Raw genomic sequence first — 17,756 nt, forward strand, 5'->3', positions numbered from 1 at the left:
TGGACCCAGACTAGGAAGGAGTCTAGTCTGTGAAAGAAGCTTTTTGGAACATCTCTGAGGGTGAGATTTACCTACATTTTGTTTTCTACTGTATTAGGCTTAGACTTGCATGTTTTTGTTTTATTTTGCTTGGTAACTTACTTTGTTCTGTCTGTTATTACTTGGAGCCTACTTAAGTCCTACTTTTATCTTTAATAGAATCACTTTTTACTTGACAAGTAACCCAGAACAAGTAATTAATACCTGGGGGAGCGAACAGCTGTGCACCTCTCTCTATCAGTGTTATAGAGGGTAAACAATTTATGAGCTTACCCTGTATAAGCTATAGACAGAGTGTAACAGATTTATTTGGGGTTTAGACTCCATTGGGAACTGGGTATCTGGGTGCTGGAGACTGGAGCACTACTTAAGCTGTTTTCAGTTAAGCCTGCAGCTTTAGGGGGATGTGGTTCAGAGTTGGGCCTGTGTTTTCAGCAGGCTAGTATGTCTGGCTCAACGAGACAGGGCACTGAAGTCCAACGCTGCCAGGGAAAACGGGCTCAGAGGTAGTCTCAGCACATCAGGTGGCAGTCCCAAGGGGGTCTCTGTGACCTAACTTGTCACATCTGACTCTCTGTTTGCTTTCTGGCCTGTCCTGGATTCTGACCTACTGGTAGCATGACTCCAGTGCTTAATTTGTGCCAGGGCTTGGCAGTTCACAGCCCCAACATCTCTGGGCTTGCCATGTCAGTTATGAAAATAAAAAAACTGTTTGAGCCAGAGGACCTAATTGCTAAATCCCCAGCACTTCTTTCATTACAAATTAAGCCTGCCCCCAGCCTGCTTCACCTCCTGATGCCTGATTCTTGGTTCACCCTCTGGCCCACCTCAGCCCCTGATCTACCAATAACCTGACTCAGCTTGACTCCCGACTCCTGTTTCAACCAGTAAGTCTGACTGCACTCATCCTGGTCATGACAGCTTGGCCTTGACATATCAGAATCAAAGCATGTCGAATCATTAGCTCACATTAAATTAGCCTGAGCAAATGGCAAATAGTTACATAAAGCAACAGTGATTATCACAGGTGCTTACATCACTATATATAAAGTGATATATAGTGATGTAAGCAACATGGTGCTTACATCACTATATATAAAGTTCTTCTTTGGGTATCTGTCCACATGGATCACACTCTCCTGACTCAATGGGTGCACTATACTAAACTGCCACCAACCTGCAGCAGCACCGTCTGCCATGGCACCACAATCCTAGCTCTGACCTGGTGAGGAAGAGAGACCCGGGGGGCAAGGATGTGCCTTGGAGAGCGAGCCAAGCCCACACTCGCCCTGCAGCAGCAGCTCCTGTCCCACAGGGCTGGACCCGGGTTTTTGCTCCAGGTGTGGCAGCCTGGTGTACGGGGTCACAGCTCCTCTCAGGTTTGGCCCCTCTTTGATGCCTCGTGATACTCTTATGGGTTTCATTCACTGCCATACTGGCCTTTATTCACATTCTGCCCACTATACTATCAGTCACTCTATGTCTATGGGTAAATCTCCACCACCAGGGAACCTCAAAGAGTGGTTCAGTCATCCCAAAGGGAAGATGTGTGGGCACAGGGCCAAGAAATACAAAGTGAGGGGGTGATACTTTGATTAGCAGGGAGATCCTTTGACTCCGTTGGAATTTTCTTCATCTTCAGCAGATGAAGCTGTCACTTCATCCATGCCATTTATGATAGGTGATTTTAAAGCTTCAAAGATCCTTAAAAGGATGGCAGACACACTAGAAATAATCCAAGAAAAAAAAATCATACAAACTGTTGGATATCTTATACCCAGTTATGTTAGTAATGCTTATTAATGGGGGAATTCTAGACCCAATCAAATATCTTTGGCAGACCCCCACCTTCCATCTCTGCTACATAGAAGCAAGTCGACTGTCAATAACAAGTTCCTCAAAAAAGGTTTTGAGTATTTCTATATTCACCCAGTTCCAGGATTATTGGTTAATTTATGGCTACAAATGAAAAATCAAGACATCCTGCTCCACCAAAGTCCATCACAAAAGATAAGGAATCAAAAAAGTTTGCTCTTTTTGGAAGGAAGATATACTCCTTGGCTAGTTTAAAGGTCAGAATCTCCAACTATCCAGGCTTCTCTAGGCAAGTATGAATACCTTTAATGGGATTAAGTTTCCCAGTTCATTAAGTCTTCTCTGTATGCTTTAATTGCTCAGACAACTTTACAAGCAGCACTGGCTGGTGCTGACACAGCCACAAGATCAACAGCTACTGGTGTCACAATGAAGAGAACCCTGTGGTTGGTTGTGCCTGGCATTCCCCAAAAAGTCCAGATGGTGATGGAGAAGTTATCTTTTGAAGGACATGATTTATTTAGCTCAAGTAAATATGTCTATGCATCCAGCTCACAAAAAGTATTTATATTTTGTGGTAACAGATATATGTTAACAATTCAACATCCTCCTGTTCAGTCCCTCCACTGCCCCAAAGAACATATGAATGGCCATTCTGGGTCAGAACAAAGGTCCATCCAGCCCAGTATCCTATCTACCAAGAGTGGCTAATGCCAGGTGCCCCAGAGGGAGTGAACCTAACAGGTAATGATCAAGTGATCTCTCTCCTGCCATCTATCTCCACCCTCCAACAAACAGAGACTAGGGACACCATTCCTTACCCATCCTGGCTAATAGCCATTAATAGACTTAACCTCCATTAATTTATCTAGTTCTCTTTTAAACCTTGTTATAATCCTAGCCTTCAGAACCTCCTTAGGCAAGGAGTTCCACAGGTTGACTGTGCACTGTGTGAAGAAAAACTTCCTTTTATTTGTTTTAAACCTGCTGCCCATTAATTTCATTTGGTGGCCCCTAGTTCTTATATTATGGGAACAAGTAAATAACTTTTCCTTATTCACTTTCTCCACACCATTCATGATTTTATATACCTCTATCATATCCTTCCTTAGTCTTCTCTTTTCCAAGGTGAAAAGTCCTAGCCTCTTTAATCTCTCCTCATATGAGACCCTTTCCAAACCCCTAATCATTTTAGTTGCCCTTTTCTGAACCTTTTCTAATGCCAGTACATCTTTTTAGAGATGTGGAAACCACATCTCTATGCAGTATTCAAGATGTGGGCATACCACGGATTTATATAAGGGCAATAAGATATTCTACATTTTATTTTCTATCCCTTTCCCATCCCCCCCTTTTTTTAGCTGCCCATTTAAGGAGACCGTGTGTTCATGTTTACCCTTACCTCAACATTTGTTCAATTTTGGGAAAATCATCTCACTCAGTGTGTCTCATTTTACTGGGACCCGTGGCACCATGTATTTTCAGACTATCATATGCCAAACTTTTCCTCAGACCCTTTCAGAGGTGGCTGAATTTTCAGGTAACAGATCCCGAACAAGTCCTATCACCTGTTCACTGGCGGGATGATGCACAAAATGCTTGTCACAGCTTACCTTTCATTTCCCCATCCTTCAGCAAGACACGGATAATAGATGTCTCTAGGAAGCACATCTTGATCATTTTCAGACTCTCAGACTGTGTCCCCCTTCAGACTCCCATTAAGAGATAAATGTTTTGGAATTTGGTGCGATAAGTCTGACATACAAATTGTTCCTCCTTCTCTTATAAGGAAAAACCACTCAAGTCATAACAGACCTACCACAGCAATGTAAGCAATGTATTTAATAAATAAGCAAGAAGAGGCAAGATCAACTCCTTTTTCTCAAGACTTATTTCTTCTTGGGAGTGGTAAAATCAGAATTCTGAAAAGTCAAAAATCTTGAAATTTTCATGAACTGAAAAATCTGTAAAAATATTTGAATTCGGTCAATTCAAAACATTTCATTTCAATAATTTTGATTTTTTTTTATTTTAAACCTCTCTATTTTTAAAATATGTTAACTTAAATTTCAAACTGAAAAGTCATTTTGAACGAAAAAATTGAACTGTTTCAACAGGAAATTCATTGAAACAGAACCTTTCCCACTAAAATTTCTGGTTTCGATAAATTGGCATTTTCTGACCCAAAAAACCTCAAACATTTAATCAAAAAAATTGCAACCAGCCTTATTCACAATCTGCCCTCCTTCCCTACTGCAACAGAGTATTTTTATTCAATATTCTGAGTGGCAGCCAGGACCATTTTTATGGGACCACTGTTATGCCCTCGAGGCTCTGCAGAGCATATGCGTCAATGGACACTGCTGCTAAAAGATTCCAACCCTGTATGTACGGGGCACATGCACACCAAGAGTGTGATCCACTTGGAGAGAACAACTTGAGGAGCCACCAGTACCGTAAGGTAACCAATCTTTTTTTGCAATTCAGTTGTAAACAGAATTGCCAGAGTTTCACATTCTAAAGAAAAAAAACCCAATAAAAATCCATTTGTAATATGCACTTTGGTAATGAGTAACACTAATGCACAGAACCACTGTAATATTTAAAAATTCATTTATGAAAATATACATTGTTGTCTCCTATTTATAATTTAAGTGTAATAACCCCAGAGCCTATCACAAAGACTATATTATTTTATTGGATTTATAGAAATGGGCCAAACCAAAACCTTTAAAACCAAAATCCTATGAAATTTTGGAGACCAGTGGAGAATTGCAATCCAAGAGCTCAGTACAGTCTCTGAAAAACAAAATGGTTTTGGTCAAGACAAATGACCAAAAAAAAAATTCTGTTGAATAGGCTATTTTATTAACATTCAAGAAAATCTTTTTAGCCATTGGATTCAGAAGATCATGCAGTATACAGACTACTTTACACTATTTTTATCCCTATCTTTTAATTGCATAAAGGGAATTAACCTCCAACCTCAGTTAAATAAAAAGTGGTCATAGTAATTTTTTGAAGCAGGCACAGAAAGATTTTCAACAAACACCATCCGGGTGAGCACAATTCTCTTAGCAGAATGGTACAAGGGAGATATTTTAGGAAATGTAAATAATTTTTAAGTTGATGAAATGAGCTCTGTATTACAGTGCCAACTAAATATACCACTAAACAATGAAATTATGGTTTCCAAAGTCAGCAGTAATGAGGATAATGAGCAATTTTTTTTTTAAAGTAAAGTTTTAGCTTGTTATAGATGCGTAGCCGCAGTAATTAAAATCAGAAACAACTCCAATTCATTATAAAATAAATAAGCAATTTGGTGACCGACACTATAAGTCTAATGCTGACTGCACTGCATTTCATCTAAAAGCTGCCAAATCTATAATGGAATGGAAAAAATATGTAATATATCCCTTTGATAATGACCTGCTGTTTCTTTACGGGCTATTTTCAGTAATCAGGTCCTGCATCGTCATCATAACAAGTGTACCCATTCGTATCTTATAATAAACAAGTACCCCAAGGGAACATCAATAAACAATGCATCAAAGCCAGAGTTGTTTGACACTACTTTAGTGCTTGCAGAGATACAAAAAGAAAGCAACACACAAACACTGAATTCACATTTACTCCACACAGTCGGTGAGGGAATTGCCTTTGTTTTTGTCTGGCTCTGAGCAAGAAAGATAAGCTAACAAAATATTAACTAGGCAGAGGTAAACTGCAGTCTCTTTGCAACATTCAATCCCCTTAATACGAGAGGGCACAGAAAACAATGGACAGAATGAGTTCCAGGTTGGTTACAAAGTATTAAAAAGAAAGCAATTTTATCACCTTTGGCCACAAAGGAGTTTGATTAAATTACCATGAAGTCAGCATGCCTACATAAGAGGGACAAACACCTTCAAAGAATATTTAAATAAAATGGAAAATATTTAAGCTATGTGGAAGAAGGGATGAGGCAAATGAATTTGAGGACTGGCAAAGCTCCCCCCTTTATTTACATCAGAGATGTTTCAGTGAGTCATTCGAAAATAGCACCAGATGGTTAGCAGGTATAAACTGGCATAGCTCTGTTGACTTAAATAGAATTATGTCAGTTCGGCACAGTTGAGGATCCAACCTATATATTTTGATTTTAAAAATGGTTCATAATAGAATAACACCTATGGGACAGTGTCTGACATAGAATTTATGGCTATTAACTCCAGGGGAGGCAGCTTGTTTTGCCAAAGTTATTTTTAGAAGAAAAAGGAAGATCTGTGTTTCAGTGTAACAAAGATTTCTCTTAAGATATTTAGTCATTTTGGATTCCATTCTGCCAGGACTATTAGGGAAGATGAGGACTACACACCTGCAGGCAGATGTGCTGCCAGAATCTTTTTTGGGTTGGGGTAATGGGATTTACAATCCCAGGCTGAAAACAGGCAGAAAGGAGCGGAAGGCTGATCACACCTCTGTGCAGCTGCCAGGAGTGCCAATCGTGGAGACATGCACCCACAGCTGTGACCAATAAAGAAAACAAGCCCAGCTACAAAGGAGGGAGACAAGAGAGGAAAGAGGAGGCAGCAAGACCTGGGATAGCAGAAGGACAACGGTTCCATGCCAAGCTGCCTCTGAAAACAAGGAGACCGTAAACCCTGAGATTTAGGGGCTGATAGACTTAATATAAATTAAGAGTTTACAATCTGGCCTAGTTGCAGACAAACTGAAGTAGGTAGTGAGGGGAAAGCTGGGACTCCTAGAGAGACTGCAATTTTTATAATTTTTTTACCATTGTAAAAATAACAGAATATACAGAATTATAACAGAATTATAACAAAAGAATTGAAATCATGCATACTCTTCATGGAAATAAACCTGTGCTTAAAACCACTGAGAAACATCTGTATAATGTAAAAACAAACTTTTCAGTTGAATTGAAGCACAGATGATACTGCATATACAAGAAGTAAGGTGAATCAATGCACCTACAAATGCAAGTTCTAATCCCAATGCGACAACAATATCAGGATTTAACATTTCAGCTAAGCAGAAGCTGATCTTCCAGCACACAGAATCCCTTTATCTGAAGTAGAGCATATGAATAATTTTCATTATTTGCACTCCGTAAATAAAGTGGGTTTTTTTTTGTTATTTTCCCCCCTGAGGGATTCATAAGCTTTTAAAGTGATTAGAACCCAAGATTATAAATAGAATACACATTAGTAGCCATGTTATAGAGGTTTTAAATGTATGACTTTCAGGATTCCTGCATTAACTATAAGTGAGTCATGGAGGTCATCCAAAATGAAACCCAATAAAATCCATTAAACTGTCACAAAAGAACATTTTGACTCCTTGCTTCTACCTAATCCACATTTTATGACAGAACAGGAAGGTTTTGTTTTAGTTTTAAAATCAACATTGCTTTAAGTTGGAATCTCAGGTTTAGTTTGGGGACAGAAGGATTAGTGGCCAGAGTTTAGGTGGTGATAGATAAAATAAATGTTCTTTATCACATGAGTGAGTAGTTTATCACATGACTGCAGAAATAGGGAATTTATCACACAGGTGGGTTTTTCTACAGCTTTACTATAGTCAGAAATACAAAATACTGGCTTTATGCAGCATTCAGGGAAACATAGGACTCACACATAGTCCTTCAGAGCAGCCTAATGTGTACAGTTGATGTTATATTAAAAAAACCACAACACAGTATTTCCTAACATGTACAATGTTGCGGCCAACCTGATATCCAGGCAAGGAGGATTCAAACAGAATGATTATGAAACCTACAAAAAAAAATCGATCGTGCAAATTAAATGGGATGTAAGAGCAGGAAGGAGAGACATTGCCACCAGACTGCCACAGCCTTCAACACAAAATCCCATTCTCTTTGTAATGGATGCTCAGGTCCCAAAGTGAATTAGAGTTATTCGTTCTATACCACAGAAGTAGTGTGATCTAATGGACTGAGCATGTGACTTGGAGCTGGGAATTCCTTATTTCTACTCCTAGCATTTATAATTTACCTTGGCTTTATCCTCTGTGTTATACTGTTTCCTCAACTGTAAAATGGGAATAATCCTCCCCGCATTTGTTTTAGTGATTAATAATCAAGCACTATATAGACATATCAGATACAAACCAATGATCCCCTAACCTATCCCCTACATTGTAGTCATAAAGGGAGTGGACACTATTCTCATTATCATGACATCAGAGTGCCTCTATTTCTTACTGTGTTCTACTATTTTTATATAAAAAGTTATTTTCTTTTTAAGCTTTCAAATAAAGGCTAAAATCAGCCAAAGACAAAGTATGATTCTGCAGACACTTCACACATACAACACTTATATTGATTTAAACAGGAGTGAAGATTCTAACCAACTTTTTACATATGGTGGCAGAATAACATCTGTGAATTTTAGGTTTGGATTTTTAACCCTTCAGTTGCTAACCTCTCCCTGGCAAAGACACTTGACAAATGTTCTCTTCATCCAAACATAATATTAAAAAAAACTTGCCATCTGGCAATCCAGTATTTGCAACTGTAGTACAGTCACTGATGTGCCAAAGTAATAAAGGGCTATTCATTATTGTTACAGAAAACAGAATTCCTCCAGAGTAGATTTATTTTATGTTGAAAGCAAATATCAATTCATACTTATGCCTGCAACTTATTTTCTCAAAGGGAACCCATCTCTGTTCCTTGCACAATTTCAATATTGGACCATCACACATTAGCTAACAAAAAGTTTCTCCCTTATTTTCTAGGTGACAGTTCACAAGGGGAGCTTTTCTGATCTGACTTCCTCTAAAGTATCCACTGAGACAAAATGAAAATGTTGCCACCTTTTTCTTGCAATAGTTCATAAAACCCTATTTTTGCTATAATTAAATAATGCCAACTGAACAATCAAGGCCTTTTCTCAGTTACAGGGTTTGCACCTAAGTTTTTGTGTCATCCAATTTTACAATTTTAATTAGAAAATTAAACAAAAATAAACAACTTCAATACAGTTCTTTTAATTGACACTTAAGTATCAGATAGTAGACACTTGAACTTGTAAGTGTGACATACCTCAGGCCTTACTGGATCTTCAATACCAACTACACAAATGCAGGTCAGGTCAGTTAAAATGTCATTTTCACTGTCCCAGTCTGGTTCTGGGTTGCTGCTGAAGTCCCGATATGCAATGCAAATAGTTCTCAGTCCATCGCAGGCCATGGGTTCAATCACTTTCTTCACCATCTCATCCCGGTCACGGGGTCTGAAGACACGAATCTCACCTGTTGCATTAATGATTCTAGAACACCTGTAAGAAAAGGATGTGAATTGCATTTGTTTGGTTACTGGTTTCCACTATACCTGATCATTTCATCCAATACCACACTTTTTTTTTTTTTGGTTAGTTTTAATTTCTAGTGCTATCCACAAACAAAATCAACAGATTCATTATTCTAATGCTGGGTAAGAGAATGTACCTATGATTTTAAAAATTGTTGGGCAGATATCTGACATTTCAGTTAGACTATGTAATTTCCATTAGGTCCATAATTAGTGAAGAAGTTACAAACAAATTGAAAAAAAATCTTGCTAATCCAAATGTGTGGTATATGTTCATGTTAACTAACAAGAGGACATTTAGATTTATATCCCTACATAATAAAAGCACATTTCAAAAGTGCATCTGTTTACAATCTAATGGGGAGGGAGAAGATGAGAGAGCACAGAAATGCCAACTGCAGTATTCCTTGGCAGCTAACAGAAGACAGGAAAGATGACCATCGACATTGTCCATTCAGACAATTGTGCAAAACTGATTACTTTAAAAAAGGATAAAAGAATAATCACATTAAAATGTATGTTATATGCCTGCAATAAGGTTAGTATCTATTACTTGGAACTATTATTTAGTTTCCAACTTCAAACCAAGACAAGAAGGGCTTGATCCTATTCTCACTGAAGTCCGTGGCAAAATGTCCATATATTTTAGCGCTATGGGATCACTCCAAGTCACAATAAATAAGGCAAAGAGACACAGTACACTTACTTCTTCAGAACAATTTCAGAAGCACCTTTGCTGTACATTCGGAAACTGCCATCTGGCATTTTAACGACAGTGCTCATTGACTTTCTCACGGAGTTAAACGTGTATACTTTATAGAGTTTCTCCTCAGGGATTAGATTCCGAACAGGCTGGTAATCCTGCTTCAGTTGCAGGACAAATCCCAACAGGCCACATTCTGTCTTGTTGCCAACCTGACGAGGCAGGCCACCTTCCTTTTCTGGTGGCTGAAGGGAAGAAGGCATCAGATTTCAGCCCCTCACTTTCTCACTTTTGACAGTATACTGTACTTTTCAAGCCCAATAAATAATGAGGCCTGAAGCTACTAGTTAAGATCTAAAACCTTTACAGTAAAGTCATAGGTCATGCAATTTTAAAGAGCCAGTGGAAATTTTATAGAATTATAACAGACTGAACATAATCTATTTGATAATGGAGCAACTTTTTCTTTTTAAATAACCAGTGTAATTCTCTTCCACCTTTTTACCCTCTGGCCATTCAAGATTTTATGATGGCTATGGTATATGTCATTAAAAATAAATGCATTTTCCTCAGAGTCAATATATGTTCAAAAAAGAACAATACTTTTTTTCCTTTGTATTGCTCTGAATCATGTTGCTTTGCTATTTTTCATGGTGTGGTGTTTGTTTTAAGGTAACATTCATCCACTAAAATTTTGAACCTCATTTGTTTTTAAAATAAATCTACATCTAATCAGAAGAATAAATAACCAATGGTATTTCCAGTGATCCATTAACATAATGTCTGTATCAATAGTTAAGTACTTCTAAATATCTATGAGTTACTACAGTATTTCAGTCTGCTACTTCAGACTGTAAATGCTTTATATGGAAAAAAAGGGGGTTAAGTTATGACAATTACACTAACCCAGCAACTCTAGCCATTCTTAATGGTACTACCCTTAGAAAAAAAATATTAGAAAATATTAATCCTCCCTTGCTAATGTAAAAAAAAAAAGAATAAAAGAAAAGAAAACATTAGAAACAATATGGAGTACCAGCTGTAATAAAGCTAAAAAAACCCGATAGTTCTGTCATTAATAATGCTCCAAAAGACTTTAGTGATCAAGTTTATTAGCTGAAGACTATTGAGGTCTTCAATCATCTTGCACTCAGCAAAGCTTTCAAGTCAAATTCAGCCTTCGCATAAGCAGACAAAACTCCAATGAAATCACTGAAGTTGGTGCATTAAATCCATAGGGACTAGAAGTGGGGAAAATCCTTTCACAATTTTGATTTGCAATGTTTTGCAATATTTGAAATAAACTTACACTTAGGCCCTGATTCAGCAAATAATTTAGGTCATTGTCTTCAATGGGATTTAACGGTTTGCTTTAAGTGCTTTGCTGAATCAAAAGTCTGAGTAAGTGCTTTGCTGCATTCAGAAATATGTCCAGACTTAACTTTTTTATCGATTTCTGACACCACTGTTGTTTGGAAACAGCTGTATGCTGAAGAGAGCATCATGGTGAATGATGAAATTGAAATCTCAGACCAACCACTCCACTTTAGATTTGAAATCCTGTATCCAGTAATGATACAAGTGGAAACACTTGGAGTAGCCATTATTTTTAATGTAATTATCCTGGAGAATCACCTAACATAGTAATGATTGATTTGCAAGACAAGAACCAATAGATAAAGTTAGATTAGACTAGGACTAAAGCAGACTAATACATAAGTGACCTTTACAGAGAAGCTTTCTCCAAGAGTATTTCTTTATATGCTTTAGGAAGAAATGCATCTATGGCCAAGTAAAAAAATGTTAGGCTAAAAATCTCTGTCCCAAAGATATTTCTTTTTTCAAAAATAAACATAAAATTTCTAACTGAACAAAACAGCATTCCTTCTGTTGACTGCAAGCCTCATAATTCACTTAATCTTACTGTTTCCTTTACCTTATTCAACATCAACATAAAATGCTAACACATTGTCAAGCACAATATCTGAGTCCTACAATTTGTCCTACTATAACATCATTATAATGTTGTTGAAAATCCCCTACGGATTCTAAAAATCACTTTTAAAAATCTGCTAGTAAGAAAACTCAACAGTTAATGCTTATGCATGATCCTGCAAATATTTTTGCTCATATTATGCATACAGATAGATCTAGGCCTACAAGTTAATTGACAACACATGCTCAGCTGCGCTGACACTATTGGTAATGCAAGTAATATGAACCAGAGTTAGAAGGGCAGGTGGGAAAAAGGGAATATATTAGCTGGAAAACACCGCAACTGGTCAAACAAGAAATATTATTTTTGAGCATCCAAGAGGATTTTACAATGGAGAGGAAAAAAAGCAAAGCATAAACAAAATTGCTTCATTTTTTAAAATACAGATTTTTAATAAATAGAAGTTGGTAGATTTAACATTCTGGGCATACAGTTCTTGGAAAGAGATAGAGACCATTGGTATCTCAAACCAGCATGGTAATCAGCTTTATTCTCTATCAAGAGATGTCAAGGCAGACTGATTCTTACTCTGTTGCCACGGTCAGTCCTCGTTTGTGGCTTGATCTTGCTCCTGCATTGAAACCAATGGGAGTCTCAACACTGACGTCAATGTGAGCCGCATAGGGCGCTTCGTGACCAAACATTAGAAACCACTGATTACATACACAGTGGTTGTTTTTCAACCATGTGCATCTTTTTGGCGCCATGACCAGCTAGCAAATGGATACTGAGAAAACAAACATCTATTTGCATTTTATAACATCTATAAATGAGTGTAGTGTCTATATTAAGTTTTGATCCATTCATCACCCCCTCCTCCCAATTCTCACTCCTCTTTAAAGTACACTTCTTAGCTGGGATCTGAAATCAGGTTTGATATTAGTTAACAGCTTGTTTTGAATGTAAATAGGTAAACAAGAAAAATATTACTGGTAGCATGAAAATGACCACTCCTTAAAAGGAGGGGCCATGGTTTGAGTTTCTGGAGGAAGGGGTATACCTCTTTAAGAGCAGAGAGGCATGAATGCTGACTCATCCCCCAGGTGACTGGAAGAGAGGGGAGAGGATACAGGTGTAAGTCAGGCAGGAGAAGCCCTCTTTCACTTGGACCAAGGGGAGCAGCAACCACCCTTGAAAGAGGTGAAATACCAGGTTTGGTCAGGATGTGCTGTGGGCACTGTGCTAGCTACTCCTTTCTCTGGCAGCTGGGAAAGAATTTATCTCTCACTGCCAGATTGGCCAAAGCGGGGTGGGGGTGAAGGAGGGAAGAGGGATTCGCCTTCCCCACACCAAATTCGGAGGGGCTTTAGATAAGGTGAACATGGAATGGGAGTTAGACCATGATGTCTCAACTCATTATGTAAGAGTGGGGTGAATGTCCAGTGCCGGTACTCTGTAAGGAAGGGATACAGCGATCAGATAAATGGTTTGGTAAAAGAATTAAAGAAGGTGTTTGTTAAAGCAGCAGAAACAGGGGGGTTCCTATGACTGGCATGGCAGGAAGCCAACACTCCCCCGCCTTTATAGGCCACCTTAATCCTCATTCAAGAGGGTGGGGATGGTAAGGCCCCAGCAGCAGGTTGGGTGGGGACCAGAATAGAAAGGGAGAGGGGCTGACAGAAGCACCCCAGGTAGATATTGAAATGATCATGGATGTACCTGCACTGTACACTTATCTGCTGGGTATGCCCCCACATTTAATAATAAAGCTGCAGCCTAATTAAACCACATCCAGTGTCTCCTGTCCTTCATTCAGTATAGCCAGACAATGAACTATGCAGAAAGATTTTAAAATCTGCTAGCAAGTGTCCACTTTCCCCTTTAGCAGCTGCTGTCTCCACACTCTGTGCATATTATATTAGAACAAGCATATGGTGGTGAAAGTTGGCAGCAGCACTTCCTTTCCTATACTGTTTCACCACAAAATTTGTATGCCAAACTTGCCTCCTTGCAGATTGCTCTCTACAGTTCATACCAGAAGCTGCTGGATGTTATAACTTCAAACTGTGCCCTCTGTAAGTTTATTTCCTGCTTAAGTCTGCAGTTTATAATACTCAGAGCAAAATTAAAAGGAACAAAGGAACTATCTATGAATAATTAACTGGAAATACTCTGTTGATCTTTCGCATTGTATGAAAGATACTAGAAAGTCTTTTAATTATGATTTGTGCATAGAAATCCATTCTCTTGGATTCTCAACCTCTAGAACACATTACAAGTTATTTTGGCTACTAACAAGAATGTTTGCTTATATCTTGCTTGGTAAAATCTTGCACTGGAATGGAGATGGGCGAGGTGACCTAATATGTCTGTCTGTCTAATTCTTGTAACCTTTGTTATTCCATATGTACTATAATACCTTCAGTTAGTTCATTTAAGCCTTTATGTAATTTTGTTAATATTAATACTCCAGGTTTAGATATTCACTTGTAAAATGTACTGATCAATTAAAAACAGTATTTTTCACCTTACCCCTCCCCCCTCAAATGTTTCTAGGTCAAAGTACAGCTGCATAAAAAGGCTTTTTTTTAAAGCTAGCATTGACACAGGACAGGGTTAGGATGCATGTTGTACATACCTATTCTAAGAGCTTCACAGAAATGATCTGCTACGTATTCTGCAAAGCAAATTATCTTTAATCACATCAGACCACTTTAAATTTCATAATTAGTGCTATCAATAGTGCCTTATCAACACACAAGACAATACTTTTTTTAACTTATAATTTTAATAATTTCTATATAGCACTTACTGAAGGACCAGCACTATATATCATTACAAAAGATACTACCTCCCACTGAGATCATTAACCAGCTTCCGGCACGTGAGAGTATGATATATTAATCTGTTGATGGAAATACAATCACTGTATGTACTGAATAATGAGAATATCATCAGTGGCAATTTTGTACACATACGGAACTAGACAGAGGCTAAATAACTGATTAGGTAGATATGCTACTAAGGATGAGTTAAAGCTAAATATGAAACTCTCTAAAGGTGACTTAAAAATGCTTCCATCTTTTAGACAGACTGGGGAGTTACAAAAGCTTCCTGATTCACTATAGTACTTATTAAACTTCAGTTTTCTTGGCTTGCCTGGTCCAATCCTATACTGGTAGCAGTATGGGCAGGGTGACATAAGCCTTTCCAGTTGAAATTTCTATGAGTTCATGCATATTACAAAGTCTTCAGTTGGGTCACCAAATGCTTTTATGTACAGCTGGTTGAGCTACTCAGTTCGAATAATACTGGTTAGGAATGTATCCCCTTTTTTATTATTGCTTCCAATAAACTAATTTTGCCAGCATATTCTATCTATAATGAATGCTCCTGTTAGCTCTACTTGTGATGGAAAAAACAGGAAGACAAACTGAAGAGAAATATTTTTTTTAAAAATCCGTTCATTTTAAATTACAGAAAAATTTAAATTCTACATTTTGTGTACTGAGCCAAGGAAATATGGCCAGGATATGCAGGGATTATTTTTTATTTTTTTATTTAAATCTAAATGCACCGAATTTAAAGATAACTTGGAAGAAATAAGACTGTTCAGATGATGTGTTAATTTTTGAATTCCCAATATTGTACAGAAGGAGAGTAATTTCAGACAACTGAATGAATTTATAGCATTGCCAAATCTGGAGATGTTCCATCTTGCTGCATTATTTAGTTTAGTGTTTTAAAATTCTCTGCAATGGAAGTCATCTAAAAAAAGATAAAATAGTCACAAACTAGATTTAAAATCAAAGCGATCAACTTGTCTTAGAGAAATACTCTGGTGTGCAGGTTTATTTCAATAAAGTAAAGATGACAGAAGAATTAGCATTTCCTTTCTAAAACCTTATTTACAAGACATTTCAGCCAGGGTGGAAAATAGGGGGAAAGTACTCAAACTCTACTCATGCATAACTCTAAAGGCCAAAATTTTATAGCTTAATTTTATTATTAACCTAATAAGGAGCCACAGTTTATTAGATATGTAATTACGTAATGCACATTTTTCATTTTGTGGAAGTTGCAATAAAGAGAAGGCAAATTAAAATACTCAAGTACCTATTTACTCAAAAGTCCAGAACAGCCCTAAGTAAGCAAAGTGCACATATTTGATCAGCATCCTTGAAAAATTTCAGGTCTCTCTTTTTATATTAAAAAAAAACAAAACAAAGAAAAACAAGGTCCCATTACAGATAATAAAGGCAACCTCTTGCTTGTTCCTGCCCCATCCCCCAGCATGACCTCTCATGCACAATGCAAGTAAGGTAACACCACATAGAGGACATATGCACCAATGGCATCCTTCATGCATAAGGCTACGTTTTAGTCATGGGTATTTTTTGTAAAAGTCATGGACCAGTCACAGGCAGTAAACAAAAATTCATGGCCTGTGACCGGTCCATGCCTTTTGCTATGTATCCCTAACTAAAACTTGGGCCAAGAGGCTGCACAGCTTGGGACCCCTGCTGATGCTGGTGGGGCGGGGGTGTTTGATGGCGCATGGCCAGGGACCTCTGCTGGTGCTAGGGGAAGGTGGGGCTGGCAGGCTCACTACCTAGCTGCAACTGGCATGTTCCTGCAGCTCCAAGGTGGAGGGGCAGCCAGAGGGGCTCCGTGTGCTGCCCCCACCACATGCCGCAGCCAATGGGAGCATTGGAGGTGGTGCCTGCGGGTGTGGGCAGCACGTGAAGCCTCCTGGCCCGTCTGCCTAGGAGCTGCAGGGACATGCCAGTGGGAACTGGAGAACCTCCCCTCCCCCAGATACGCATCGCCCCACACCCCACGTCCCTGCCCCAGCCCTGAGCTCCCTCCCACACACCCTCACTGACTTCCATGACCTCGGTTACAGACATTTAGCCTTATTCATGCATGATTCTGGAGAAAACCTCATCTGGTTTTATATCAATAACAACAGGGGATAAGAGGAATATCCAGCTTAAAACTAGATGAATGGCCTGCCTATTCTGCAATGGCTTGTTTGAGGAATGAGCATCAGTATTCTCTATTTCTTGGGACAGATTCTGATCTCAGTTACCCCGGGTGTAGATCTAAAGTAACTTCATTGATTTAACTTTTAACAGCGGTGTCCCTGGTCTTTCAAGAGTTTTTGGCATTGCACAGTTTAATAAAGGATAATAAACTGCCACTGGGTTTTGTACTTACAGCAAAAAGGGTAACTAGTTAAAATACAGGTAAATACTCTTAATAAAGGTGTTGCTTTACACCTCAGAAATAATAGTTTGCAATTCTCACAAGATTATTGACTAACCATCTAAACTGAAATAATCTTACAGCCATAACATAAAAAACTTGTTGTGGAAATTCAGTTAAACTGAAGTCCTAAAAGCCATCTTTTGGGTACCAATCACCACTGTTCTAACTCAGCACAGAAAACATGAGACCATGAACTGAATCCTGAATATCACACAATAATTGGTTAGAAACATTCCAATTGATAAGCATACAGGTCTGTTACCATGTAAGATGTGTTCCTATTTTCCTTGTTATAAATAGTTCTGACACACTGTATCTGTGTGATCATTTAGAGCAATCAGTGCCAGGTCACTGATGGGGAGCTTCAATGGGCTTGATCTGAACCCAAACCTAAATCAAAAGTTCTTGCCTATGTAGTTCTAATTACATCATGGGAAGTCCCTGGAGCAATAGTGTTTGTTTGCAGCTGCCAAATTACATAAGTTAAAAATAAACAAAACTTTTTTTTAATTAATCAACATTGTTTTAAAGGTCAGAGGCTGAAATGAAGAAATTACAAAGAGATGCATTTTCTTTTAATATCACATTGCATGTTGAACAAATGACTATTGCCCACATTTTTGACGTACTGTTATTTAACTTTCGCTTTGAGG

General features: G+C 38.2%; 1 protein-coding gene across 4 annotated transcripts in view; it reads right to left on the minus strand.

Moving 5' to 3' along the window:
- Positions 1–17,756, minus strand: part of ATP2B2 (ATPase plasma membrane Ca2+ transporting 2) — a 428,479-nt gene that overhangs the window by 78,838 nt on the left and 331,885 nt on the right. For all 4 annotated transcript variants that reach the window (XM_050957747.1, XM_050957750.1, XM_050957748.1 and 1 more), the window contains 2 exons: positions 9,900–10,141; positions 8,927–9,161 (listed from right to left, as the gene is read on the minus strand). In XM_050957747.1, the coding sequence (XP_050813704.1) occupies positions 8,927–9,161; positions 9,900–10,141 (477 nt within the window). The remainder of the gene's footprint in view (positions 1–8,926; positions 9,162–9,899; positions 10,142–17,756) is intronic.

The sequence above is a fragment of the Gopherus flavomarginatus genome, chromosome 6, assembly GCF_025201925.1.
Source record: "Gopherus flavomarginatus isolate rGopFla2 chromosome 6, rGopFla2.mat.asm, whole genome shotgun sequence".
NCBI classification, from domain to species: domain Eukaryota; kingdom Metazoa; phylum Chordata; order Testudines; family Testudinidae; genus Gopherus; species Gopherus flavomarginatus.